Source organism: Aspergillus melleus (assembly GCF_016097325.1).
Source record: "Aspergillus melleus strain CBS 546.65 chromosome Unknown contig5, whole genome shotgun sequence".
Taxonomy (NCBI): Eukaryota; Fungi; Ascomycota; class Eurotiomycetes; order Eurotiales; family Aspergillaceae; genus Aspergillus; species Aspergillus melleus.
The window spans coordinates 988560-1014277 of NW_025763374.1; the positions used below are offsets into that span (position 1 = coordinate 988560).

The following is a 25718-nucleotide window of genomic DNA, read 5'->3' on the forward strand; positions in this document are numbered from 1 at the left end:
GCATCACGTGGTGCCCCTCCGGCGGATTAGAATTTCCTCTGTAGATCATTTTCATCGCTGCCGATTGCTCTGCTGCTCCTTCTGCTCTTGAATATTCCCCAGATTGTGGATCGCATTTAAAGTATTCACTCTCTATGCTCTGTGCCCTTTGTGAAGCAAATCTTGCTGTTTCTCCCATTCATCCCACCACGAGCTATCATTGGTGGCAATTATCTCTACGGAGTAGTAAGCAATGGCGACAAGTCATATCTAGTTGTCGCGATCTTTATTTTTATGTGGGAATTGTACTGAACATAATGAAAAATGTATGCCGTGCGCAGCTTGTCACGGCTGGATGACTAAGTTGGCATAAAATTTCCTGGCGATCATTGCTCTAGTCTACTCCATACTTACCTAGGCTATATAAAGTAGATCTTATTCCTTCTGCACTTTAGCAGCATTTCTTCACTAAATCGAATACAGAAGTTGAATCTGCTCAATTACAATCAATAACCGTGTCTTAGTCTATTCACCGCCTATATGTACTTTCCGATGTTTATTTAGGTTTGGTATACATACGGACAATATTCGCGCCCCGCAACGCAAGAAACAATCATAAAACAATACCCATGGAATTGATTCAACTCTTCTCTCATATGAAGGGTAACAGCACAGATAAATAGATCACAAAATCATAGTCCACCTGAATAGAGGTAATTTTGATATGTATTGCTATGTACCAGCTTCACATATAAGAATGCGAGTTTAAAAGAACAAAAAAAAAAAAAGCAGCCCAAAGCTCGAAGACACCATACGCCACATGATGATTACACCATTGCTATTCTTGAAGACGAAAGCTCCGATTACTCTTCCTCCGGGGGCATTTCATCCTCGATGTACCTCACCAGAGATACCCGCATTTCCGTTGTATCGTCGCCCCGCAACACATCACTAACAAAGTGCGCCTCGACCTGCATTTGCACCTGGAGAGATGAATTAGCCAGAATTCCGCGGGGAAACGATGCAAAGGCCTAGAGGAGATCGCAATTCTCACGACCATTCACTTACCATTTCCAATGCCCCTCTGAGGACTCCACACAAGATATTAGAGAACCATAGCTCGTCCTGTGCTCTACCATCGTCCGGCAATTCCACAAAGTCGGCCAAAGGGTTCTCGTCAAAGACAAGTGAGAATTGATTATTATCACTGGTCCAGTTGGTCACGGTAGGCGTGACGTTGAGGAATATTTTAAACCCGACCTATCCAATTGCGACGCTTGTTAGTTTCCCAGCGAAATCGAAACCCAGACGGGGAGAAGCTCGTGTAGACGCGGGAGTCGTACCTTGGCGATCATATCGGCCGTCTCTCGAAAATTCGCACATCGGCCAACACCCGATTTGGCAAGGAAGTCTTCAATAAGTCGCATCCCAATGTTGTACCCCATCTTGTCCAGTTGCTTGTTCACTTCCTGGTAATTGCTATCATAGTCTTGACACAGCTGCGCAACGATTGTTCCGTAAGTCAATGTCACCAGCTCCGCGTTCACCTTGTCAACCCTTGTTCTGGAACGTATTATCGTAGATGTTAGTTTCGAAGAACAGAGTGTTGAGTTCCCCGGTTTGGTGGTCGAGACGATGGGGAAAGAAACAACGGCATTCAGCTTACTGACTTCCATAGCCTACATGAGAGATTCACGGTTAGTACAGTAGCAAATAAAGATGTCACCGATATGGTTCAGAAAGATGCGACGTACTCTTCTCCGATCCTTGAGGCCTTTGTAGTAGACATGTTTACCCGGTTGTAAGCCAGTACAGTCAATGGAGCGCGGGTGGCAGATGAGGTTTTGGAAGGTCGAGCCTCGTGTAGTAAGAAAACCAGGTAGTAAGTGGTAAGCGCACTTGATTATAACCTTGACACGATGTTCACAAAGCACATTCCTCCCCGCGCAGTCAGTGGAGCGATGGGGGGAGACACGGCGGGCGGAGCTTCGCGCGCCTGGTGGGCCAGATTTCGCGTTTAGCGCGGCTAATCATTCGGCCATTCCGCGTCTGTGAAGAAGTCCGCATCGATGCTCCCGCAGTCGTCAGAACATATTAACAGCCTTCGCCTTCGTCCCTTGATCCTCACCCCCGACCCAATCTTTATTCCTACCTTGTGGGCCACGTAACTCAACCGGGATAATGTCTGGAGAAAAGCGACCCGCTCAGACGGCATTCGGCTCGTCTAACCAGGTCGTCGTGAAACGAAAGAAGTCGGACGCCGATCTCAACGAGGGCACAGCTGTTGTTAAAAGCTCCTCGCAAAATGGAGCTCTGATACAATCGGTATGCTATGATCTGAGCTCATGCATCAAATTATATTGACCTCAAACATCGCTAACAAGGAGTCCAGGTTCCCCGCACCAGTGGGCTGGATGCACCGATTATGGAGCTATCAGGTGAGAACCAATGCGCCCCAAGGTTATGATATCTGGGAACTTACTAAAATGTATGAATGCAGGCCATTCAGGCGAGATCTTCTCTGTGCGATTTGACCCTACCGCGCAGCACATAGCGTCCGGCTCAATGGATAGAAACATCCGTACGTTACCTGCCGACAGTCTTTACAAAGGCCCCATTACTGCGACCGTCGCTAATTGTAACTTCAACAGTGCTTTGGAATACATACGGACAATGCGAAAACTACGGCGTTCTTTCGGGCCACCGAGGGGCCGTTCTTGACCTGCAGTGGTCTCGCGATTCCAAGACGATTTTCTCCGCGTCGGCCGACATGACACTTGCAAGCTGGGACTTGGAAACGGGGCAGAGAATTCGCCGCCACGTCGGTCACGAAGAAATAATCAACTGCCTCGATATTAGCAAAAGAGGGCAGGAGCTCTTGGTGAGCGCAAGCGATGATGGCTGTGTAGGAATCTGGGACCCGAGGCAAAAGGATGCTGTTGAGTACCTAGAGTCTGAATTGCCCATTACTGCGGTGGCCCTGTCGGAGACGGGGAATGAAATATACAGCGGTGGTATCGACAATACCATCCACGTCTGGGACCTGCGCAAGAAGGCCGTGGCTTACTCGATGGCGGGGCACATGGACACCATTACCTCTCTTGAAATCTCGCCCGACTCGCAAACTCTCCTATCCAACTCCCACGACTCGACCGTCCGTACCTGGGATATCCGACCATTTGCGCCGACGAATCGGCACATTAAGACCTATGACGGCGCCCCCGTTGGTCTGGAGAAGAACCTCATCCGTGCAAGCTGGGATCCGAGTGGCGAGAAAATTGCCGCAGGAAGCGGTGACCGCAGCGTGGTTGTGTGGGAGACCAAGACCGGTAAACTTTTGTACAAGCTTCCCGGCCACAAAGGAACTGTCAACGACGTGCGGTTCTCGCCCAACACCGAACCTATCAGTAAGTCTTCAATGGGCCGGGCCGTCTTATATCTCTTAACTTACTGACCTGTGTGTAGTTGTTTCCGCATCGTCTGATCGGGGTCTTATGCTGGGTGAACTCGGCAAGTGATGCTACTTCAGATCTTGCAAATTAATAGCGGACCGAGGACCCATTTCATCACCGCGGCGTTTGTTTTGATACCACCCAATGCATGACTGAATCCAAATTTCCACGAGCTCGCGGGTAACCGGGCACTCTCACGACAACGGAGACGACTATTTCATAAGCTATCTAAAAGGAGACATGTATACCAACGAACCGTTGTATACGATTGCTCCTCAAGCATGGAGGGTCAATGGCTCATAGTATAGGCCCACCGGGGTCTAAAAATTAGCCCTTCGTTCTTGTCGAGGCATGCATTTTTACATTGTGATTTACAATGCATCTTCAAATATAACTAATCGGACAAGATTAGTAGAGCAACGGCGACCGAGGAGCTTCCACGGTTATTGTTTTTGTATACTATAGAAATCCAATAACAAGCGAATAGCGATGGACCCCGTGCTTACGAAGAACTACTGTAAAGACACTACCTCCTTCGGGACTAGTTGGGTCTGAAATTAGAATCTCGCAATCGCCATGACAGTCCAAAGTTTCATGTCCGTCGTCAGCTTCTTGGCGGGCAGTAGGGAGTAAGTAGTACTGTAGGTAGTACTCGGTATGGACGTGTGTGTTTATGCATGTATGTACTACATTAACTATGTACTTCCAGATAATTCGACGCGGGACTGAGTCTCGCGAGCCTGCATACTTGCAGTTGCAGGTACATACATTCCTGTTATGAAGTAGGGGCCGGGTAAATGCTGGCTTATCGGGCAGAATCGCCCCCTGGAAATTGGAAACGGACCGGACCTGGATTTTAGCAACGTGGGTCATCCAGGGGTAACGCTAAGACTAGTCCTGTATCTATGACCTATGCATACTGTAAGTGTACGAAGTGCATGCTCCTCCTACACTACGGACTACGGAGTCCAGCTCCAGCTCTCCTCCGTCTTGCCTCCCCCTCTTCCTCTTTCGCATTTCCTGTCAATCAATCTATCCATCAATCCCTCTTGCTCTCTATCGCAATATCCTGAATATCAGTCATTCAGATTCCCATCGTTCGTCTGCACTGGAACATCAATCGAGTATTTATGATTTAACCTGGGTGGCCCGGAGCCCCTGTCCTTTCGTTTGCTATCCTGCCTTTTGGCTCCTTTTTGGACTTTTCCCCATCTTTTCTATCTTCCTGTGAAATTCCTCCCTCATTCTTTCCGATCTTCGTGCCCGTGAAATATTATCCCCGGGTTCTCCCTTCGCTGGTATACCTATATTCATCGCCAATGCTGCCTCTGGGATCCCTGATCGCCGCCCATCTCGTCCTCATAATGAATGTATAGCGCCGCGAATCCCTCCCGCCGCAACCACAGCTTGACAGCCGTTACCAGGAAATTGTGCTTTCCTTTGCCTTTTTTTTTTCTCAATTCTTTTTCTAAATATATTCCTTACATCTTGTTCATACATCACAAGACGACCCGTTTTAGGCAACTGTTGTCGCCTTTGGGATTTCCGCCCCCCTATATTTGTGTTTTGACGAATGCGGAAGCGGGAATAGTACATACATACCATTGAATGCCAAACTCGGCCGCGAACTGAGCGACAGTTTTCGTTATAACAGCGCGGCTGGGCAGTGGATTTCGCAGAACAATCCTTCTCTCTCTTCATCCGATGCCTCAATGTGCCCGTCCGACTGAAACACCCCTCGACATGGAATCGGTTCCGCAATCTCTCTCCGGATCATCGCATCCGAGCGCTTTGGGGTCACCCACCTTGATCAACGCATCTTCCAACTCAAATCATACTGGAATCAATGCAAATGAGCATTCTCAAAGGGAGCGCCACCATGAAGAACAGCCTCCATCCTCCAACAATCTCAGCAATCGTCCCGACACCGGGGACCAGATTCCCAGCGATCGGACTACGCATCGAAATAGTCGGCAATCAAGGAGACTTACATTCCCTCGATCAGCAGCCAACGGTATAGCATCCGCCTTTGCGACGAGAAGTTCGTATGTCCAAATTGATCCGCAGTCGACGACAGAAGGAACCCAGTTGAGCGATAGATCGGGGCTAGGGTCGCATGCCGAATCGCAGCGGCATGCGTCGGGGCACCGCAGTTATCGTCCGCGGTCATGCACATCTTTGCTTAAAGAGAAAGGTCCCAGGAGAAAGCTCATTACACTAATCACGTCCGCCGTCTTCCTTATCTTTATTCTCGCTCTATGTAAGGCCTGCCTGTCAAGAATGCCCATGGAATCTGAGTACTAACCAGCCTTGCAGATCTTGCATTTGCCGTTTCCCACTCAAATCTGGGCCGTGAACTACATATTCTTTTGGTCTTCATGATTCTGATTCTCGCCATTGTCTTATGTCATTCCTTGATCCGCTTTATCATGGTGGTCTTACGAGATCCGAGAACGCTCGCTACCAATCGCATCCCGAGTAGATCTGGACCTACCGGCTACGCGCAGCCGGAACGTCCTATTCCTGTTGTTCTTGCCAACGACGAGGAGGCTTTGACCGAAAGCCAGGGCCCCAGTCGGGAGAAGGTTACCGTACCTCCTCCAGCATATGGACTCTGGAGAAGCAGCGTGGTAAGTGCCGATTCCCGACGTTCGATGATCCATGTGATCAACAATCGATCAAAGTGCTAATTGAAGAATACAGAGAATCAATCCCGATCTACTATACTGGCAGCGAGTCGATCAGGAAGCGCATCCGATGAAGAAGCGCATGAGCCGAGCGGAGCAATCAGCTAATGGCAAAGCTACCCCACGGCCGCCTAGCTATACATCTGACAATGGCATTGACTATGTCGTTGAAGCACAGCCGCGGTCGTTCTCACATTGGAACATACCCGAAGAACCTGAGCATCGTTAACAATCATCATATCCAACTCGGCATTTTTGTTTCGGCCGAAGTCTGGGAAACATTTTCGCATTATCTGTTCCGGAGTTTCTTGACTACTTTTTAAGATATCCTTTTTCTTTTTCTCCCTTTTGATTCGATTTTACACCTATGTGATTGAAGCGGGCGTTATATGGACGTATTAGCTTTGCATTAGCAGCGAGTCATGTATATTATCTGTCAATATGTAGAATTTTGACTCAATTTATTTGAGCATGATTTTATTGAATCTGTGGTAGTGTACAGAAGGAAACATACATACAGAAGATATATAGTTGAGGGTGCCAATTGGTGGACTCCCCGCGGAGTAGCAGCATATCTGGCCCGTCACTTCCCCCAAACACTCTCACGTGCGGCACCAGCTGCTACCACCAACCGGTCATTGACTGAACCCTCCATGAGACCACTTCCTTCCCCCCAACAAAGCTTGCTATAACGCTTGGGGATTTACCACGCTCCCATGTTATATACAGTCGTTCCATTACTGCGGTAATGCGCTCGAGATGTTGCTGGTCCCCAATGTTTGAATTTCGCTCAGCATGGACGATGACCTGGGTCTTGCTTTTGTCGCTATGGCTGTCCCTGGCCCAGGGGATGAGGACAGAAAAGATCCATGAGCTCAGGTGGGTACTTTGCGCTTTTGCGTGTGACTCTTTTCAATTCGAAGCTGACGGATCGGACGCGGTTGGTGCTTGCAGGAAAGAAACACAGCATATGTTCTACCACGGATTTGAGAACTACATCGAACATGCTTTCCCGGAAGATGAATTACGTCCCCTCTCCTGCCGTCCATTGGTTCGCGACCGAGATAATCCAGGACACGCCGAGCTGAACGATGTGCTGGGAAATTACTCCCTAACTCTGATTGACAGTCTCTCGTCGCTTGCGATCCTGTCTTCCAGTGACGACGATGGAAAACGCGCGTGGGGATATTTTCAGGATGGAATGAAGGACTTTGTTCGGCTGTACGGCGACGGGTCGGACGGCCCTGCTGGACAGGGTGAAAGGGGGAGGGGGTTCGATCGGGACAGCAAAGTCCAGGTTTTTGAGACCGTCATTCGTGGACTAGGTACGAGATCCCTTGGCGACTGGCTGTGTTGTTGGCTGCCTGCTCACATCGCTGTTTCTCAAATCCAGGTGGTCTACTCAGTGCGCATCTCTTTGCCGTAGGCGATCTTCCTATTGCCGGGTACAATCCGCCGGAGACAGAAGCGCATTACGCGAAAGCTTGGAATAAATCCGATTTTCCGGAGGGCAGCCGCGGGATAGAGTGGGAGAATGGGTTTGTCTATGATGGTCAATTTTTGCGACTTGCCTCGGATCTGGCGAACCGCATTCTTCCAGCATTCTACACGGATACCGGCCTTCCCTACCCCCGGGTAAATCTACGTTATGGAGTACAACGACAGCCATTCTACGCAAATTCGCCCTTGAATGTTGAATCATGTCACCATCCCAACGTGAAGTCCTGCCAGAAGAAACGACAATCATCTCCGCCCGAAATCACAGAAACTTGCAGCGCCGGCGCTGGCAGTCTAGTCCTCGAATTTACTGTCTTGAGCAGGCTCACGGGAGACGGCCGATACGAGGAGTTGGCCAAGAGGGCCTTTTGGGCAGTGTGGGAGAGAAGAAGTGAAATTGGATTGATTGGCTCGGGGATTGACGCCGAATCGGGCAGATGGGTTCACTCTTTTACCGGGGTAGGTTGTCCTTTGGTTGGAAGCGCACATGGGGCTCGCGACAAGAATTAACTTAACCTTGAATTTTCGCAGATTGGTGCTGGCATTGACAGCTTTTTCGAATACGCTTTCAAATCATATGTCCTACTGTCCTCGGGCGATCGACCCCCACACGACCTAGACAGTCCGTGGCATGCGTTCGACCATCATTTCGGCCCTCTGACAGAGTATGAACACTCTGCAGATGCTTTTCTGCAAGTGTGGCACGAGTCCCACGCGGCGATCAAACGTCACTTGTACCGAGGAGAGGGCTATCAACACCCGCACCTCATCCAAGGGGATGTCTTTACTGGCGCCACACGAGCGTTTTGGATCGATAGCCTGAGCGCCTTTTACCCGGGACTTCTGACGTTGGCAGGAGAGCTCGATGAGGCGATTGGAATCCACCTTCTGCCGACAGCCGTTTGGAATCGTTTCTCTGGCCTCCCGGAGAGGTGGAATGTTGTCACAGGCAATGTCGAAGGGAATCTCGGATGGTACGGCGGCCGTCCGGAATTTGTCGAATCCACTTATTACCTCTACCAAGCCACAAAGGACCCGTGGTATTTGCACGTCGGCGAAATGGTTCTGCGGGACCTCAAAAGACGATGCTGGACAAAGTGCGGCTGGGCGGGTCTTCAAGACGTCCGCAATGGCGAGCTGAGCGACAGGATGGAGAGCTTCTTCCTGGGAGAAACTACTAAGTATATGTACTTGCTCTATGATCCGGCACACCCTTTGAACAACCTGGATCAGCCGTTCGTCTTCTCGACCGAAGGACATCCTCTCATTATACCCAAGAGCACGACAGGAGCGCAACGTCCTCAAGCCCGGAAGCAGCAACAACCGCAGCCGCAGCACAAGGACTCTGTTTGTCAGTCAGCACCCTTGCCCCCAACCTTCGGCTTATCCTCAACAGCAGCGCGGCCCGATGTCTTTCACGCCGCGACTTTGGCCCGGTTACACCTGATGCCACATCGAGGTTCGGCGGAAGGGCCTCTCTTGGACCATGCGAAGGACCACCCAAGCGTGTCAATGTCTGATCTATCCTCCCCCACTAATTATACCTTCTTCCCGTGGACCTTGCCCCCTGAACTCGTCCCGTTTAATGCGACGAGCTCTCCCATGACTGTTCGTCCCACACTGGATATTTCATTCCCCAGCATCCCGGGCATGGTCCTGGGATCGAACTCCTTGGAACGGATTCGGGAGGGAATTCTCATCAAGGCTATCGGCGGACTGCGGTTAAGCATGGTGCAAGACGTGCCCTCCCAAGATGCGCCGGAGAACCCGGCGGAGGACGAGTTCCGGATCCAGGTGATCAACAACGTGCCACTTGGAAAAGATGAGAAGGTATTCCTTTCGCGAGAGATCACGTTCGATGTCCTGGATCCCACCGATCCGAACTTCACCCGCATGCGTGACTCCTCAATGATTGACATCGTCATTGACGTTATCCCAGAAACCGTCCGTCGACGAAACGATTCAGATGATCATCAAGAACCGGCTGCGGCAGAAAATGGCCAAAACCCCATCATTCACGAGTCCTCCACTGACGGAAAGCTCGGCTACCTAGACCCTTCTTCCCCGAGTATGAGGACTGTACTGTCTTCTCTGATGAATTCGGTGTCTGCTTTGATTCGCGACGAGCCTCAGACGCACCTGTCCTGGTCATCGTCCCCGAAACAACCGTCGCTGCGACTGGCCTTACCGGCCGCGGTCTCCTCTGGATTGGGGTCCGCTCCTCTCCCGGAAGTGGGAGATGCAACTACCTTTTCGATCACAGGCGATCCGTCTAAGAACCGTCTCACCTGGTCTACGATCTACTTCGCCGACGAGCTCTGCGATCAGCGCATCCCGCGGGAGGTCGCGCAAACTCACCAAGTGCTGGTGATCAAGCGCGGCGGGTGCAGCTTTTCGCAAAAGCTGCAGAATATTGCCGCATATCCACCCTCGCGCCGCGCCCTGAAGCTCGTCATCGTGGTCTCGTCTGACGAGCAGCCGCCGGACGACGAGGCTTCCGAGTCCAAATCCCCCAACACCTTGGCCGCCATCCGCGCAGGACCCTTCCTTGCCCGGCCCTACCTTGACGAGGCCCAGATGACTGCCGGGGGGACACCGCGGCGCCATTTAATCAGCATGTTGATGGTCGGCGGAGGCGATGAAACTTATGAATTGCTCCGTCGTTCGACGGGCATCGGCATTAAGCGACGATATACGGTGCGGTCGCAAGGCATTCCGATCAATAATTTGTACGTCATTTAAATAAGTAGATTAGTATTACTGTGGGGCGTTTCATCCGTATAGTTGTAATTGGATAGAGCATTGCATATAATTAAATCAATTCCTGCGTGCTCATTGAGCCGGGATATGACGCCATTCTATTGGAAATTGAGCCAATGTCCCAGGCGCTGTTTGGGATAGAAGTGAAGCTTTAGGGAAGATCTAGTGAAGCCGTCGCAGGTGTAAGCGGATGAATATCAAGCCATTTCCTCTCTTGGTTAAAGTCAGACACTGATAAATCCAGCGGAATGCAACCCGTAGTTCCAATGCAGCCCAGGGAAGTACTCCGTGACATATCCTAAGGTAACCCGGAGTAAACTAGGTAAGTGAAGGCAGTCTTTATCGATAAGAAAGCCAAGGCGGGGGCACGAGACTCCACGTGAAGCGCCATACCAACCTAAGTAATATCTAATACCCACACTAAGACCCAATACGGAAGTCCATTTCCAGCGTCTCCCCTCCCCTCCGCTTTCATCTTCTTCTTACTTCCATATCCCCCTCTCCTCTCCTCTCATTCTATATCCTCAATCCCTTTTTCGCACCTCACACCTACACAACATCAGATCTACCCAGGAAAAAAAAAACGAAGAGAAGAAGAAAAGGAAAGAAAAGAAAAAATGCACGAACAAGACCCCCGCTCCTCCAGCACCACCGCGCCCTCCACAACCATCACCATAACCACAGACCCTCCCCCCGCGCCCACACCAAAACCCCGAGCCCTCTACTTCGCCTACGGCTCGAACCTCTCGTTCACACAGATGCGCATGCGCTGCACGCACAACCCGGACCTCTCGTCGCGGCCAGTCGCCATCGCCCGTCTCGACCACTGGCGCTGGCTGATCTGCCAATACGGGTACGCGAATGTGATCCCGCCGCGAGGGCTGCGGGTCGACCGACAAATCGATTCCGGGGACGAGGTGCCGGTCTCGGGGCCCGAGGATACCGTGTACGGGGTGTTGTATGAGATGGATGAGGCGGATGAGATACTCCTGGATGGGTATGAGGGGGTGGATACGGAGCGTCCGGCATCCGGGCAGACGGGGAAGGTGCCTGTCGGGGTGAGGCCGAGGGAGCAGGGACGTGGGTCTTATAATAAGTGGTATGTGGATGCTGGGGTGACGAGGTGGTTGGTTGGGGAGGAGGAGAGGAGGAGGTGGGTGGGTGATGGGGATGCGTCGACGACGAGGGTGTTGGTGTATGTGGATGAGGTGGGCGTGGTGGTGGATAAGCCGAAGGAGGAGTATGTTCCGAGAATGAATCGGGCGATGCGCGAGGCCGAGACTATAGGGTTCCCGAAGGAGTGGGCGGACGAGGTGATGAGGAAGTTTATCCCGCCGAATTAGAGGGTGAAGGTATGGCTGTTCTAGAGACCAGAGGGAGGGTTTACGTGAGGTTCGAGATGAATTACGATGGTGTATTCAATCAAGTCTATAGAGGTACTCAGGAAAGATAGACAGAACAAACAAGGAATACCGATGACTCTCGGCAGACATGCAAATTCACAAGTGTTCCAATGCCATATATCAAGCTCATAGGATGTAGACCGGCGATCCAATCAGATCTGGTGTTTCATCCAGACATGAAGGGAGGACCCGAACGCCCAAGGGGGAGCCCGTCGCTTGAACGGCTCCCATGCATGCATAGAGCATGCAGACTATCCGCTGCAGGATGCAGCCCAATTCATGATTGAGAGGTGGTGCCGCTCAAAATGGCCGAAACAAAAGCTGAAGGCATCTGCGGGCGAGGGAAGGGACCCGAGCAAGCGAATTCCAAGATTGTTCGTTCTTTTTTTCTGTTTGGTGGTAACCAAGCCCGCCGGCAAGCTATGCAAATCGAATTCGTCACACAACAAAGGAAATAACAGGCATTATTTTGGTATTATCGGGTTTAGTTCTTGCTCTCCTGGCCGGAAAGCAGGGTGTAAACGGGAGCAGGAAGCTTATCCCGGCCCTTCAAGAACTCAAGCTCGAGGATGAAGATGAAGCCCATGAGGTCGCCGCCCAATTTGTTGATCAGCTCACCCGCAGCCCAAGCCGAACCGCCTGTTGAGTATCCCGTTAGCCTTGATCAAACTATATATACATATACGAGGGAAGACACGTACCGGTGGCAATGATATCGTCCACAACAATCACCTTCTGACCCGGCTTGATGGCATCAGCCTGCATCTGGAAGAAATCCTGGCCATATTCCTTCTCGTAGGCCTGGGTCTGGCAGGGACCGGGGAGCTTGCCCTGCTTGCGCACGGGGACGAAGCTGGCGCCAAGTCGCAAGGCCAGGCTAGGGCCGAAGAGGAAGCCACGGGCGTCGAGGCCGACGATAACGTCGGGCTTCTGACCAGCATGGGCCTCGCGGATGTGAAGCTCCAGAGAGCGGAGGAGGGCCTCGTGCAGCGAGGGGTCGGCGAAGATAGGCAGGATATCTTCGAAGAGGATACCGGGGGAGGGGAAGTCGGGGAACTGGCGCAGAGCAGAGCGCAATTTTACTTTAAGATTGGCGAGTTCGGCGGTGCTGGAGGCATGGGGGGAGGACTGTCCGGCGACTTGGGCGGCGGCATCGGGAGTTTGAGTGGTCTGGCTGGAGGTGGATTGGGACATGATGGAAGAGGAGAGGGGAGAGAAGAGAAGAAAAAAGGAGAGAGAGGAAAGTAAGGTGAGGGGTTGCAGAAGATAGCAAAAGGTAAAAATAGTAGAAAAAGGACGTGATAAGCGGAGGGGGGTAAGAATGAAAGACGGTGCTAGAGGTTAGAGGGTTAGAGGGTTTGAGGGTTGGGTAGAGGGGTTGTAAAAAAAAAAAATTAAGAAAAAAAAAAAATCAAAATGAAATAAAAAAAAATAATAATAATAAAAAGAGGCAGAAAGTAGAAGAAGGAGGGGTCCGTGGATGGGACAATACACCACTCTTACACCGCCTGAGGAACGGCGGTCAGTAAGTCCTCCCTACCAGTCTGTATGGCGGGGTATTCCTTACGAACAACCCCTCCTTCCTTCTTTGCCAGCGGAGAGTCTAGAATCCTTCCATTTCTTCTTCCTCAATCATCCTCCGGGAATCCTTCAATTCTTCCCGTTGCATCTACTTTGTACTTCGTACTATCCACCTACACTGTACTTGCTTCTTACTACTACCTACCTGGCGCTCAGTACGGAATACGCAGAGTACATAATTACTGCACCACTAGCCCTACGGAGTACAATATACTGACTACCCTACTTCTACCCCTCCCTCCATCCTGCATTTTCCATTCTCCTGTGCCCATTACACGCTAGAGAGGCTAGAAAGGTTACCGCAGGCTAAGACTACTCGGCCGTGACTGATTATTTTCTCTGCTTAGCGTGTAAGAAATAGCACGACGCCATCTGCACCCTGTTAGTGGCATGGATCAACAAAGCCACCCCCGATCGTCCGTTCGACGGCCGGCGGCCTTTCGTCCTCGGTGGAGTTGATTTGGCAATCCTCCTGGGTCTGCCCACCGTCGCATCCTGGTCGTCCGCCGCGGCAAATGGCAACTCTCCAACCAGAGCGACAACGCACCGTGAGTCAGTGGTGATACCGTGTAAGTTGAGTGGACACCGTGGATGTCCATGATTTGCCAGTGTCCCTTTGTCGGTGTACGCAGTCTGGACACTTCATACGTATACGACCCTTTGTCTGTTCTCGGACTTTGTGACACGCTGGGACGGGTGCTACCTGGGGGTATTCCAGGATCTCCCCGCCCTCTTTTAGTAATGGCCGAACATTTTTGGAAGACACGTCTATATGGTCAGTTTTCGGGAACAGTGGCCCGACCCTGAACGGACGGTCGAAACATTTGAAATTAAATTCAAATCAAGAATAACTTGGAACAAAAAGACGATGACAAAAATACAAAAAGTACGTTGAAGATGTGTCGGCAGGATCCAGGCACGATTCCCTTTGTATCTCCACTCAACCTGCATATCCGAAAGAATCCGGCCTAGAATGCTCCGGTGCATGGGATTATCTTCCCGGAATAATCCCCCCTTCAGCTGCGGCCTCCAATGCCCCCCGGAGTCTGTGATCACGATTTACCCGGTCATTCTCGATGGCAAATCCTGTGCTGAATATATTACCCCTTGCGATCGACCTGGACTCCATGCCCGACCCTTATGCATCATGACCCCATACGGAACAGACCATCCGACTAATAGGGACGAGGAAGACCCGGCGACACCTAGCTTGTCTCCCCACTCCTGCATCCGACCTGCAGCCTCCTGCAGCACCGTCCCTCCAGTCCGCATGCATAACGCAGACCGTGCCTCCCCGAGGTGCTGCTTCCCTGTCGCGCTGGGTTCCGGATGGCATGGGTCGCTCATCGCCATTGAGGAGATAGGCGCAACGTAATTTATCGCAGACTAGATCCAGAATCGGATGGAATTGAAGGATATAGAAAGAATGTCAAAAGAATAAAGGGAGGACGCAGATTCTCCGCTTCAACCGTGGAGATCATTAGCTTTCGTACGCGCCTTCAGGGTACTGAGTTAGGGTTAGTACTTGATCAGTGTAGTACGCATGATTCAGGGCCCATGTCTTGCCATCCATGTTCCATGTCTATTTATGGGCTGGCAGCATTGTCTAGTCTCGACATTCTGAGGGAGATGTCTCGATACCTTGAGGGCAAACGCTCTCCATGTATCCTACGAGATAGGACAGTCGTCCTAGCTGCGCTTAACAGGGGAAGTTGGTGGCTTGTAGTCCTTCGGCCTATGAAAGAAACAACGTAAATACGTCTCACTAGCTGCATGCTTGATTCGCCAATAATATGAACTAGATGCTGTCTCTGATACCAATGTGGCTATGTCTTTGGATCATATAGGGTAATCGAGAAACTAAATAGATCATTGCAATTGCTGACCTGTTACTAGAAACTTGTTTTAGTTATCAAAAATGTAGCACGTAGGCAGGTTCAGGCATGAAGAGCAAGGATGAACTAGTATCTTGCATTGTCCTGCTAGGAAACCGAGCATCGAGCTATGCTATTGCTGTTAGTTCCCTCAACAAGTATCATCACTTGGGAGGCAATACACCTATTTAAGAAGTAAACATACACCCTCATGGAGCGCTTTGATAAAAGAATTGCGGCGATAAAACGCATATAGCAATTAACACTAAAGAAGCTGTCTCCAGATAGAGGGCAGGGCTAAGGTGGACTAGAAGCATATATTCTTCCAGAGGATACCGTCAAATCGGGGTTCAATATGATAGAGCCCATAGAAAAGTCAATGATCCTTATCTTCAACGATGCACAGACTGGAACCGTATTGACCATTGCATTCAATACGTCCAGGTGTTACTGCACATGAGCAAATTCAGGGTAGGCGTAGTGACCATTGTAGCGATGGGGTCTTCCTCCACAACACTTCACCCTCTTCCCTCTCTCTGCCTCATCCATCGTCTCATCATCACATCATTTTATCATCCATCACAGTTCTTTCAACGCATTGATTAGGCAATACAAACTTAAGTGTCACGTCATCGCAATGAACCCGCCCCCCGGAAGCCCCGAGCCTGAGTACCAGCAAATCTGGGAGGAAGGAGAGCTGCACCGTCTTCTTCAACACTCGATGCCTAAGCTCGCAGAGCGCTTGAACGAGGAACTCGCCAACAACCCCGAATTGAGCGCGCGCTGCATCGATTCAGTTGACCAAGAACTGAAGGTCGATGATACCCAGTCGCCGCACACCAATGGCTTGGAGGTGATTCATGAGGATAAAAGTGAGCAGGGTGTAGACTGTCCCGAAGCGGAAGAGTCAGTCGAATCCCTTGCGATGGCTGGGATACCAATTGAAGCACCTTTCCAGACCACTGCTGCTCAACAACATAATCAGGAAAACATTCCACCTGTGCGCGGACGATTCTATTCAACCAGCGCCAACGATTCGCCTGAGCCTCTGCTGGCCCCGCCATCCTCCCCTGTCGCAAAACACCTTCACGACTCCTCCCATATCAATGGAACTAAGTAGCTCGGCGTCCACTCGCGGGATGCATTCAGCAGCAGAATTGAAAGAGAGTTCTTTGTTCACATAAAAGTTCCTGCTCACACGTAAGCATTCTGATCGGCCAAATTGAGAAAATGGACAACCACTGATAAGTATATTTCCAGGCATTGTTGGGTCTTAGTACTCCGGATCAAAAGTCAATTTGCATTGTTTTATTACATTCTTGATGGGAGGTAATGAGAGGAAGACATATTGCTAGCATGATGAGGGAGCCATACACCGGGAATGACCGGTGGGGATCTATCAGCCAGATGGAAGACCATGAGGATATCGATACATTCTATTAGCATACGAAGGTGTTAATCCGTGAACTGTATGTACTACTAGACAGGCGCAGGCAGGCAAAGCATCACGTGGCATGCACGGACCATCTCGCTTAGCTTAGCTCCGGATCTCGCCATATCTTCAGGCAACGATCTTCCGCCCGATTTCTTCCCTTTCTCTTTCCCCTGCTTCCCGTTCATCTCACACCCCATGCCCTTCCATCTGTGCTTCTGCCCAGAGCAGAAGTGCTTGCGAAGCCCAGCAGATGTGATATTTATCTCCATTTGTAACATTATTGCTTGATCGCATCATGTCTCCTGCACCTGTGGCTGCTGACATGCAGACCGATCACTCGCTACAAACATTAGCCCGAGCTTTCGAAGCTCTTCTGCTAACTGCCCAGCAACTCAGCTGCAAGGAGAAGAGCTTGCAGCAAAGGCTGAAATATGCCAACAACGAGGTAATTGCCACCCACTTCTGTTTTTGTCTGCCTATCCCCGGGCTCTTCCCCCAAAGTCTCTCATGATGAGAAAATTTGATTAGCTCTAGATCAGGAGGCGCTTTTTTATAGTGTCGGTGACGGACATGTCATGTATTATCTGACTGAGACTTCCCTACACAAATTGTTCTGGCTTCATGCAATCTTTGATGACGCATGCTAACATTTACACTCTTAAAGTATATGAAACTCGCAGATCGACTCCCCGATGGGCCGGATACCCATACCAAAATCGTTTCGGAGAAGATCCTCGGTCGTTATACCGAATATGATCACACTCAGAAGGAACCCTCGAATCCTCAGGCTGTAGTAAAATCACTCGCAGAGTCTGGAAACGTAGGAGAACAGGCTCTGTCGGCCATTACGGATGGGCTGGCTTGCTACCAGACCGTCGTACCTTCGCAAGAAGGTGGGCTGATGTCTGACCTCAACCAATGTGTCGTTGCTACTCGAGCTGGTGCCCCCCGTCCCTTGGAAAAGGACTTTACAACGCGTGGCATGAAGGGCAGTTTACGCTGCCCGTTTGCCAAATCTCGCAATAAGACCTCTGAGAATGGAGTATCGAACGGGGTCGAGGATCGCTCGAATGTCCCCAATGATGCTTGCGGACACGAAGACCTGGACCCCATAAAAGCTGAGCAGAAGGATAAACAATCTGTTCACACGCCCTCCGCAAGATCCTCGACTACCCAATGCCAAGTTTCAAGATGTCCCATTAGGTTTCTAGATCAGCATAGTCCCGAGGAGGTTGCCGATTATGTCGAGAGACATAAACACGAGATCCCTCGGAGTCATGCCATCTGCGTGCAACGATACCAGAAAGACTCGTCGAGCATGCGCCAGTTAGACGCAAAGTATGGTAATCTGATCAGTATGATACGGGGCCTGTCCGTTAAGCACCAGGCATTCCTGCCGAGAAATGGGCAGAGTGACGGGCCAACGTCCAGTTCCTCCGCTGAGCGAGTGGAAAAATGGGCTGAGGACGTTGGCCTGAAATCGGAAATGCAACCATCGATCAAAGAGGAAGAGGAGGAGGGAGAAGAGAGGAAAGGGCACTTTGATCGCCCACTACGAGAGGTTCGAGTTGGAGAATCCCCTAGCAGACCTTGGGGGATCCCTGTTCCTATTCCCTTGCCTGCGGCGCCAGCAGGACCACATTCGCCAGCGGCTCCAGTCCCAGCTTCTCTCAGCCATCCGTCTCCCAAATCCTCTGACAACGCCGATGCGGATGTCTCTTCTATAGCGCCGCTTCAAGGCCCGTCTCACGACACGGCAGACGCTGCTCCACCTGCCCCGAAAACTGGTCGCTGCCCCTTTGGTCATGGAGCACCCCCGGCGGACCATTTGGCACCGGAAACTGAGACTATTCGCAACCCAGATCCCATCAACGACACCCCGGAGGATACTACTGGACAAGACTATGAAGCACCTCCAGAGTTCCATGGCCCCTCCGGCAACCCTACGGCCAGCGTTGTTTTCAACGGGCCGGTGTTTTTTGGCTTCTCGCCAGACCAGACAGCTGCGTTTCTACAGCAGTTGGGCCGCCTAGGTCATAACCCAGCATGATCAGTGGACATGCATGGCATGACACTATACCACTATACATATTGATATCCCTCGGATATGGTTCTATTCAGGACAGTCCAGACCTGCACATATGATGACGATTGATGATCTGTAAAGCTATCTGCATAGTTTAACTCCTGTATATACCTACTCTTTACCTTCGAATTGAATCTTGATCAACGGAAAAACGCGGCTCCACCGATGTCGGGGGAGGGCGACCAATCGGGCAGGCGACTTTCCCGCGGAATGTCGTCCAGACTCCGGTCTGTCTTTAAGGCTCGCCTTCGCTCTGGTTCTTAGAGGACGTACCTATCTTCCTTTGCCCCTCTCTCGTCCCCACTCCCCTCATGCTTCGATTCACCCCTCGTCGTTCCCTCTTCTCTTCTCGTCTCCCCTCATCTTCTCTTCCTTCCCTCTCTCCCATCCTCGTCTCTCATCTTCCTCCTCGCCGTTTCTCAACGCAACCCATCGCCATGTCTGCCTTCACTCCCGTCACTGCTTCCGGCGCCTGCCCTCGTAAGTTCACCCAGCTCCGGTTCCAGACATCAGAGCTCACCGGGATGGATCGCAAATATTCCCACGGGTCCCCACTGCCCTCCAACAAACAACTCTCAAATGCTAACTACCTGTTCTCTCTAGCTGCCGGTCCCTACGTGAGTTCTTCCTGTCAATGAACAATAAATGCCCTTGAATACTCCATCCATCGAATCCCCCTACAACGAAAACAACCCCATGTCAAACTGTTACGTCACAGTTTCCCCTCCCCCGGGACAATATCATGCCAATCACCACAAAAGTAAAACATCTCAATTGACCACCTCGTCTATCTATAGTCCCAGGCTGTCCGCGCCAACGGCCAGGTCTTCATCTCCGGCCAGATCCCCGCCGACGCCTCCGGAAACCTTGTCACCGGTAACATTGGCGAGTTGACCCAGGCCTGCTGCAACAACATCAAGGCCATCGTTGAGGCTGCCGGCTCGAGCGTCGAGAAGATCGTTAAGGTCAATGTACGTTTGATCTGATTCTTTCCCGATCTTCAATTCCTGATCCTGTTGCTCTTTCTCTATCTATCTGTCTTTATGAAGATGAGGGGGAGAGGATGGGGAAAGAAGACGAATAGTCATGGATCAGTCACTAACGAGGCGCGTGCTATCGGAATAGGTCTTCCTCACTGACATGGCCAACTTCGCTGAAATGAACGCTACCTACGAGAAGTTCTTCGCTCACAAGCCCGCTCGCAGCTGCGTTGCTGTCGCTCAGCTGCCTAAGGGTGTCCCTGTTGAGATTGAGTGCATTGCTTTGCAGTAAATGTCTTTTTTCTCTAAATCAAAGGTTTATATATCTATGAATTGGATCGAATCGAATGAATACATGAATACATCCGTATATCTCGCTGGGTAATTGTCTAGGGTTGAGGAAGGTGGGAGAGTTATATGAAATGATATTGAAGATGTAGATTGATAGGAATGACAACTCTCAGGAAAAGAATCTAAGTTCTGGCTTGTAACTAAGCTACGGCTTTTACTTAGGGCTGAGAGAAGATCTTTCCTTAATTAAACAATTCATTATAGGTTAAGCGCTGCAAATCCTTAGTAGGATACAACCTGGCAGGCACGAGGAACAATCGTAACGTCGCAGAGACAAATAACAAAGAGCAGACCAGAATCGGGAATCATCATGCTAGTACCGGAATAGCCAAACGATGCTCAGACGCGCGCAGCTTCATGACAAGAAAAGGAAAGGGTGAAAACATTCAAGACTTGCAAAAGAAAAGCAAATAGACAGATAAAATAAAGGGATGCGAAAAATGCAGCAATTAACATCAATATTCCATGGAAGGACTTTCATGCAAAGATTTACCGTCGTCCCAGAGTCCCCGTCATTCGTCCTCCCCCGGTCATTAGACTCTGCTTCACAATGGCGTCGGCCGCTGCGGCTGCTGCAAGTCGTTCTTTCTGACGGCTTCGATCGCGCAGGTAGCCCGCTGCCTCCGGTCTCATGCGGAGAATACGCAGAATCATATCGTCGTTGGGCTCCGCTTGGGCCTCGCGCCGCTTCTCCTCCTTCATCTTCCGCATGGTGCCCAGGTTCCGAGAGAGCATGATACTCTTGGCTCGTCGTTGGCTGGGAAGACCCAGAACGCTGCCTGTGCCGCTCGATCCAATATGGGGCGGGGCAGACGCTCGGTTTTTGCTGGCTTGTTGACGAGAGATGGTCGCCGAGGCCATTCGCTCAGACGTCCGAATGAGAGTTTCAGTGGGCTCGAAATAGAAGAAGTTCAGGGTCTGGATCTCGTGATACTTGGGCGACTTCAAGATATCGATCGAGACACCATTGGCTTCGCCGGTTTCATCGTCAATGGCATGGAAGAAGTTCAGGAGGAGAACGAGCCAGCGAGAGACGATGTCGACTTCCTGCATTGTAAGAGGCTTTTGGTGCGACGGTTTGTCGGACAGAGGAGGCACCAGTAAACTCTCAATGGTGCTCAGCACCTCCTTCCACAAGCGAGCCATGACCATCTTCATGGCTTCCGAAGTGAGAGTTTTGTTCATGATGGCAAAGTTGTCGTTAAAGTAGTCAAAGAGGGGTGTCAGGGCGTTTTCCACATCCACATTGGATGGCATGGTAGTAGCAGACTGCGCCCGGTTTCGGTTGAGGAAATTAGAGACGCTGGATATACTCAGCTTCTGAGAGAGTAAAGATTTCAGGGTTCGACGCGACAAGCAATGGCTAATGTATGCAGACAACTAGAGACGAGGGCTCCTGTTAGCGAACAGATTACAATCCAAGCGAGGGGGGTTCTTCAAAGTCTTACCTTCTCCGTGATTTTGCGCGTCATATCTCTCTCGGTGCGCTTCAACGTGCGGAACGATTTGCCAAAGTAGAATTGAATGTCGTCGCGCTCGCCCTCCATGCTAACCCGCAAAAGCAGACGACCTTGGGTGTCCAAGTCCAGCCAGTACTCCCGTGGCAGGAAATCACTGAAATGCACCGGGTCCAGCTTAATGGAAGTTCGACCCACGTAGTCATGATCCCCAACTGCGTCCCAATCCCAGATGGTTGCAATAATGTTCAGTGGCCCCTGGGTGGTGATGTCAACGGTGTCATCCCATCTTGGGTTCAGATTGTTATAGATGATACGAGTCTTGGCAATGCGCTTCTGATATTCATCTGCCAACACGACGTATGGATCACTGCCTCCGTTCATATCGCAGGCCTTCAGGTCCTCGGCTTCCACGATCTTGATTGTGAAAACGTATGTGGTCGACCTGCGGATCTTCTGCTGGGCTTGCGGAGGGGCATGCTGTGCTATAACGTCCGCACACCCATCGACATTGATTTCATGTTCAAGCTTGTCGAACTGAGAAAGCGCATACTCAATATTGTTGAGCTTCACCAAGGACTGTGGTCAATCGTTAGTCATGTCTGCGCACGATACACGGGGTAAAAGGTGCTTGCTTGCGCGAGTGTTCTTACCTCCGGAAAGAATTGGAAAGGCTCAATCTTTTCTTTGCTTGCCCAGGCCTCCTTGGCAATTTGCATCAATTTCTCCTGGGTTGTCTGATTCATGGCGGCTTCCTGGTCAGGAGAGAGTCGGTCCATTTCTTTGGCAAACATTTGCTCCAAGGCTTCGCAGTATCTTGAGACTCCTTTTCCGATCGATTTGGACAGCGCAGTCATAAACTTGGCGTACTGGAGGTCATCATCCCACTCGAGCGAGATCATCTGTTCCACCACCTGGTTGAATGAACGGAAAATGTCGATCACGGAGACGCTGTGCCGGTGATCTTCAGGGACCAAGTCGGAGGTGGGATCGTCAGCCCGCACAGTGAACGCATCTTGTCTGATCGCCTGTTCGACCCAGTCCATAACCTTCTGGTCGGTCAAGTGAATCCATCGCCACACAAAATCTTCCAGCAAGTCTTCCACCTTGAACGGGAATGGGACGCTATAGCCTAGCGTTAGTGCAATGAACTTGGGCAGGTAGAAAAGAAAGGCCGGGCATACTCTGGAAGCGCCTCTGTGAAAAGAGCACGAATAGACGTCAATTGCTTATAGAGGTCAAAGCCATCCTCCATCGCGATTTCTTCGCCTCGAATCTTTTCCTGCTCGAGAATCCTAACGACCATTTCGTGGGCGTCTTCGGCAAAGATTGGGAGGACATTCGAGAGCAGCGTCCTGTAGGGATTGACCCTACATTCTGTTAGCTTTGATGGCCGATATGTTTGTAGGGAGCGAGGAAAAGGTACTTACCCCATAATCTCTGGGTTATGTCGATACCGCTTTCGGATCTTTTGTCCTAGCTTCGCAATAGCATCACAGAGTTGAATGATATGGTTTAGCTCCCACGCCTCTTGCTCCACGGGGACTTCCTGCCCTAGAAGTGCTTGGTACTTCTCCGTCGCCTTTTGCGCAAGTCCATCCTGCACGTACGAGCAGAAACGATCCATGTCTTCTGAATCCTCAGTGTAATTGGGATCCAGCTGGATATGATTCTCCAGCACGTACATTACGGGGCCAAGCGGACGAGGTTTGGCCTCGAAACAATCCATCATGACGACATACAGCTCCCGCAGCAAAGCTTCGTGCAGAGATGACAGTATTTGCTGCATCAATAGAAGATCATGGATTGTCCACTTGTGCCGTTCAAACATCACGGAAGCCACGAAGCTGCTGCGCTTTTTACCATCTGACGGAGTCTCCTTGACAAATGTAAATGCTGAATCCAGAGTGTCAAGATCCATCTCATTGTCGACGAACTTTGATCGCGCGACATCCAGGAACAAGACGATCCGAGAGAAACTGGGTAGCCGCCATCGTAAGCAGACTTCATTCAGGAACTCCGACGACTGTTTCGAGAGGAGTTTGTGCGAGGGGCCTTCGGATGTAGTTTCGAGGTCGCGTTCCCTAAGGTCATGGCTCAATGTTTGGGACAGGATATATCTGTACATCGAACGCGGGTCTGGCGGTATATAGGTATACGTGTCCGACTCATCCGATTCATTGGTAGCGTCCTCGCTCAGCGACAACGAACTAAGATCAATGGGCTGATCAATAACATATGAAATCGGTCTATCGGTGTTTGTTCTCGATAGCTCCCCATGGGCTGGGTCGAGGTTACTATTTCCAGGTGTGCTTTTAGCAATTTCAGGATTTGATTGCATGATGGCAAGCATCATCTGAGACAGATCAGGGCCTTCGCTTTTTTTCCAATGCTCATACGCCTCTTCGTTCTCAAAATCCTCCTTTGATAACGTTTTCCGAGTGTTGAGGTTCAAATGAGCCTGATAGGCCTTGAGGTCTTTGAGGGCCGCCTGGGCCGTCCAGACGCCCCGGTGTTTATCGATGTCAGATTGGACCTGCGTAGTACTCATGTCGAAAATCCTCGCCACGTGTTGCACGAGGTGCATGTCCCTCACATCATAGCTCACGGGGGCCAAAACCTCCACGGTCGACGCGCCATTTGTTTCTACCAGATCCTGGTCCTGAGAAAGAAGCTTGTTCTCCAAAACCGACAGTCGGTTTGCCAGCTCCGGACGATCTTTGGCCCAGTCGTTGTTCTTCAAGATCAGCCCAAACAGCCGGACAAAAAGGGCGACATGTCGGTCCACCATGAATTTCCAGTGATCATCATCCGGATCCTTGCCCTTGCTCAGTTCCTTGGTGGCGTTCGAATAGAAGATCAAGACCAGGTCCTCCGCACGTCGGTCCTTCTCCATGCGTTTTTTGAATGACTGGTCTTTCAAGGCGTTAAGGAAGGCAGCGAAAGTCCTCACAACCAACGGATCCTGATACTCCTTCCTCTTTTCCTTCTTTGTCAGGATCCCCGTCAACCGTTTCTCCAGTTCCGATATGAAGCCATGGGGGATTCTCGTGCTCTTGGAGTCGCGGACCAGAGAGAAATCACTCATAAGATCATGGAATGTAGTCGCTCTCTTGGGCCGCTGCTGGGGAGTTGGCGCAGTCTGAGCCCGGCGCATACGAGGTTGGAGGAGGTGAGCGAGGTAGGCCACGCGGAGGGCATAATTGTAGGCCGTGGAGGAGTTCACGGGGCGTCTGCGAGAGCCAGAAAGGTTGCGCGAGTGGCGAATGTCATTCTGGAGGCTGTTAATCCGTCGATTAATGCCCCGGGACTGACTAGAAGCTGTCGACATGGAGTGGACGTGTCTATCTCGATTTTGCGGCGATCGGGACGAGGGGAGGAGCGGGACGTGGCACCATGGGTAAACAGTTCAGGAATCGAGCAGAAACCACCGGGGGAGTGGACAATAAATTAACTGCTTACAAGGCTCCTCTTGACCCGCAAAATCAAAGAGGCGCAGAGGGGGGAGGCGTCTTTGTGTTGAGGGGAGGGGAGAGAAAGAAGGAGGAGGGGGGTTGGAACTTTGAGCTGCGGAAAGCTGGACTGGCGGTTTGGCAGTGAAGAAAGGGGCGGGTTGGGTTGGGTTTTGGTTGGTTTGCGCGAAGGGCTTTGGTTACCTGAAACAAAACAACCCCAATAATAAGCGATATGGTCAGTGTTACACTCTGGCATTCATCTGCAAATTACATGGACAAGGTCGGCCATAATCATCCGCGAGTTTTCTTTGACGTCGTCTGTTGTTCTCTCTGCGGGTGGATCGATTGTGTAACTGGACAGAGCACGCAGAATATATAAATAAATATCAAAGGATGTAAAGACCTCTACAGGCTCCGATGACCACAATTCACTCTTTACTATTTCCTATGTCTAAGCCCACTGTCACTCGTAAAGGAATATCTCGAGGAACAGGATACAGGAGTGTCGGCTTCCTGCTCTGCTCCATGACGTATTGAGCAATGGATCGGTTGAACTTGGTGTCCCGCAGTTTTCCTCTGCCTCGTATAAGAAAGCATGGCACAAAGACCGAAAGATCTGGAATCCACTGTGGTTGTCAAGTAGCTGACGAGGTAATTACCCTCTTTTTCCCAAATGAATCGACCTGATATCAGACCTTCGATTGACGCCGAAAGACTAAAT

The 25718-nt window shown here is 50.8% G+C and overlaps 10 protein-coding genes across 10 annotated transcripts; 7 read left to right on the forward strand and 3 right to left on the reverse strand.

Moving 5' to 3' along the window:
• Nucleotides 1-842: 842 nt before the first annotated feature.
• Nucleotides 843-1768, reverse strand: BET3 (TRAPP complex core subunit BET3; the record flags this gene model as incomplete). Its single annotated transcript, XM_046090559.1, has 5 exons — nt 843-962; nt 1048-1239; nt 1323-1542; nt 1650-1658; nt 1734-1768. The coding sequence occupies 5 exons, from the start codon at nt 1766-1768 to the stop codon at nt 843-845; spliced, it is 576 nt and encodes a 191-aa protein (XP_045946534.1).
• A 297-nt stretch (nt 1769-2065) lies between these two features.
• Nucleotides 2066-3871, forward strand: LDX57_008836 (WD40 repeat domain-containing protein). Its single transcript, XM_046090560.1, has 5 exons — nt 2066-2304; nt 2372-2417; nt 2480-2560; nt 2631-3386; nt 3445-3871. Exons 1-5 carry the CDS (start codon nt 2161-2163, stop codon nt 3495-3497), a joined length of 1080 nt encoding a protein of 359 aa, XP_045946535.1. The 5' UTR covers nt 2066-2160; the 3' UTR covers nt 3498-3871.
• A 1989-nt stretch (nt 3872-5860) lies between these two features.
• LDX57_008837 (uncharacterized protein) lies at nt 5861-6347 on the forward strand (the record flags this gene model as incomplete). Its single annotated transcript, XM_046090561.1, has 2 exons — nt 5861-6061; nt 6135-6347. 2 exons carry the CDS (start codon nt 5861-5863, stop codon nt 6345-6347), a joined length of 414 nt encoding a protein of 137 aa, XP_045946536.1.
• Nucleotides 6348-6920: 573 nt separating this feature from the next.
• LDX57_008838 (glycoside hydrolase family 47 protein) lies at nt 6921-10357 on the forward strand (the record flags this gene model as incomplete). Its single annotated transcript, XM_046090562.1, has 4 exons — nt 6921-6997; nt 7073-7443; nt 7512-8074; nt 8147-10357. The coding sequence occupies 4 exons, from the start codon at nt 6921-6923 to the stop codon at nt 10355-10357; spliced, it is 3222 nt and encodes a 1073-aa protein (XP_045946537.1).
• A 635-nt stretch (nt 10358-10992) lies between these two features.
• On the forward strand, nt 10993-11718 carry LDX57_008839 (gamma-glutamylcyclotransferase family protein; the record flags this gene model as incomplete). The annotated part of the gene is made up of 1 exon (XM_046090563.1): nt 10993-11718. One exon carries the CDS (start codon nt 10993-10995, stop codon nt 11716-11718), a length of 726 nt encoding a protein of 241 aa, XP_045946538.1.
• A 62-nt stretch (nt 11719-11780) lies between these two features.
• On the reverse strand, nt 11781-13160 carry APT1 (adenine phosphoribosyltransferase APT1). Its single transcript, XM_046090564.1, has 2 exons — nt 12480-13160; nt 11781-12417 (listed from the first exon to the last, which is right to left on the reverse strand). Exons 1-2 carry the CDS (start codon nt 12970-12972, stop codon nt 12263-12265), a joined length of 648 nt encoding a protein of 215 aa, XP_045946539.1. The 5' UTR covers nt 12973-13160; the 3' UTR covers nt 11781-12262.
• A 2710-nt stretch (nt 13161-15870) lies between these two features.
• On the forward strand, nt 15871-16353 carry LDX57_008841 (uncharacterized protein; the record flags this gene model as incomplete). The annotated part of the gene is made up of 1 exon (XM_046090565.1): nt 15871-16353. One exon carries the CDS (start codon nt 15871-15873, stop codon nt 16351-16353), a length of 483 nt encoding a protein of 160 aa, XP_045946540.1.
• Nucleotides 16354-16963: 610 nt separating this feature from the next.
• LDX57_008842 (uncharacterized protein) lies at nt 16964-18718 on the forward strand (the record flags this gene model as incomplete). The annotated part of the gene is made up of 2 exons (XM_046090566.1): nt 16964-17113; nt 17333-18718. The coding sequence occupies 2 exons, from the start codon at nt 16964-16966 to the stop codon at nt 18716-18718; spliced, it is 1536 nt and encodes a 511-aa protein (XP_045946541.1).
• Nucleotides 18719-19191: 473 nt separating this feature from the next.
• LDX57_008843 (uncharacterized protein) lies at nt 19192-20026 on the forward strand (the record flags this gene model as incomplete). The annotated part of the gene is made up of 4 exons (XM_046090567.1): nt 19192-19234; nt 19358-19371; nt 19552-19725; nt 19880-20026. The coding sequence occupies 4 exons, from the start codon at nt 19192-19194 to the stop codon at nt 20024-20026; spliced, it is 378 nt and encodes a 125-aa protein (XP_045946542.1).
• A 548-nt stretch (nt 20027-20574) lies between these two features.
• Nucleotides 20575-24873, reverse strand: LDX57_008844 (C2 domain protein; the record flags this gene model as incomplete). Its single annotated transcript, XM_046090568.1, has 5 exons — nt 20575-21465; nt 21534-22121; nt 22196-22667; nt 22727-22912; nt 22973-24873. 5 exons carry the CDS (start codon nt 24871-24873, stop codon nt 20575-20577), a joined length of 4038 nt encoding a protein of 1345 aa, XP_045946543.1.
• Between the last annotated feature and the right edge of the window lie 845 nt (nt 24874-25718).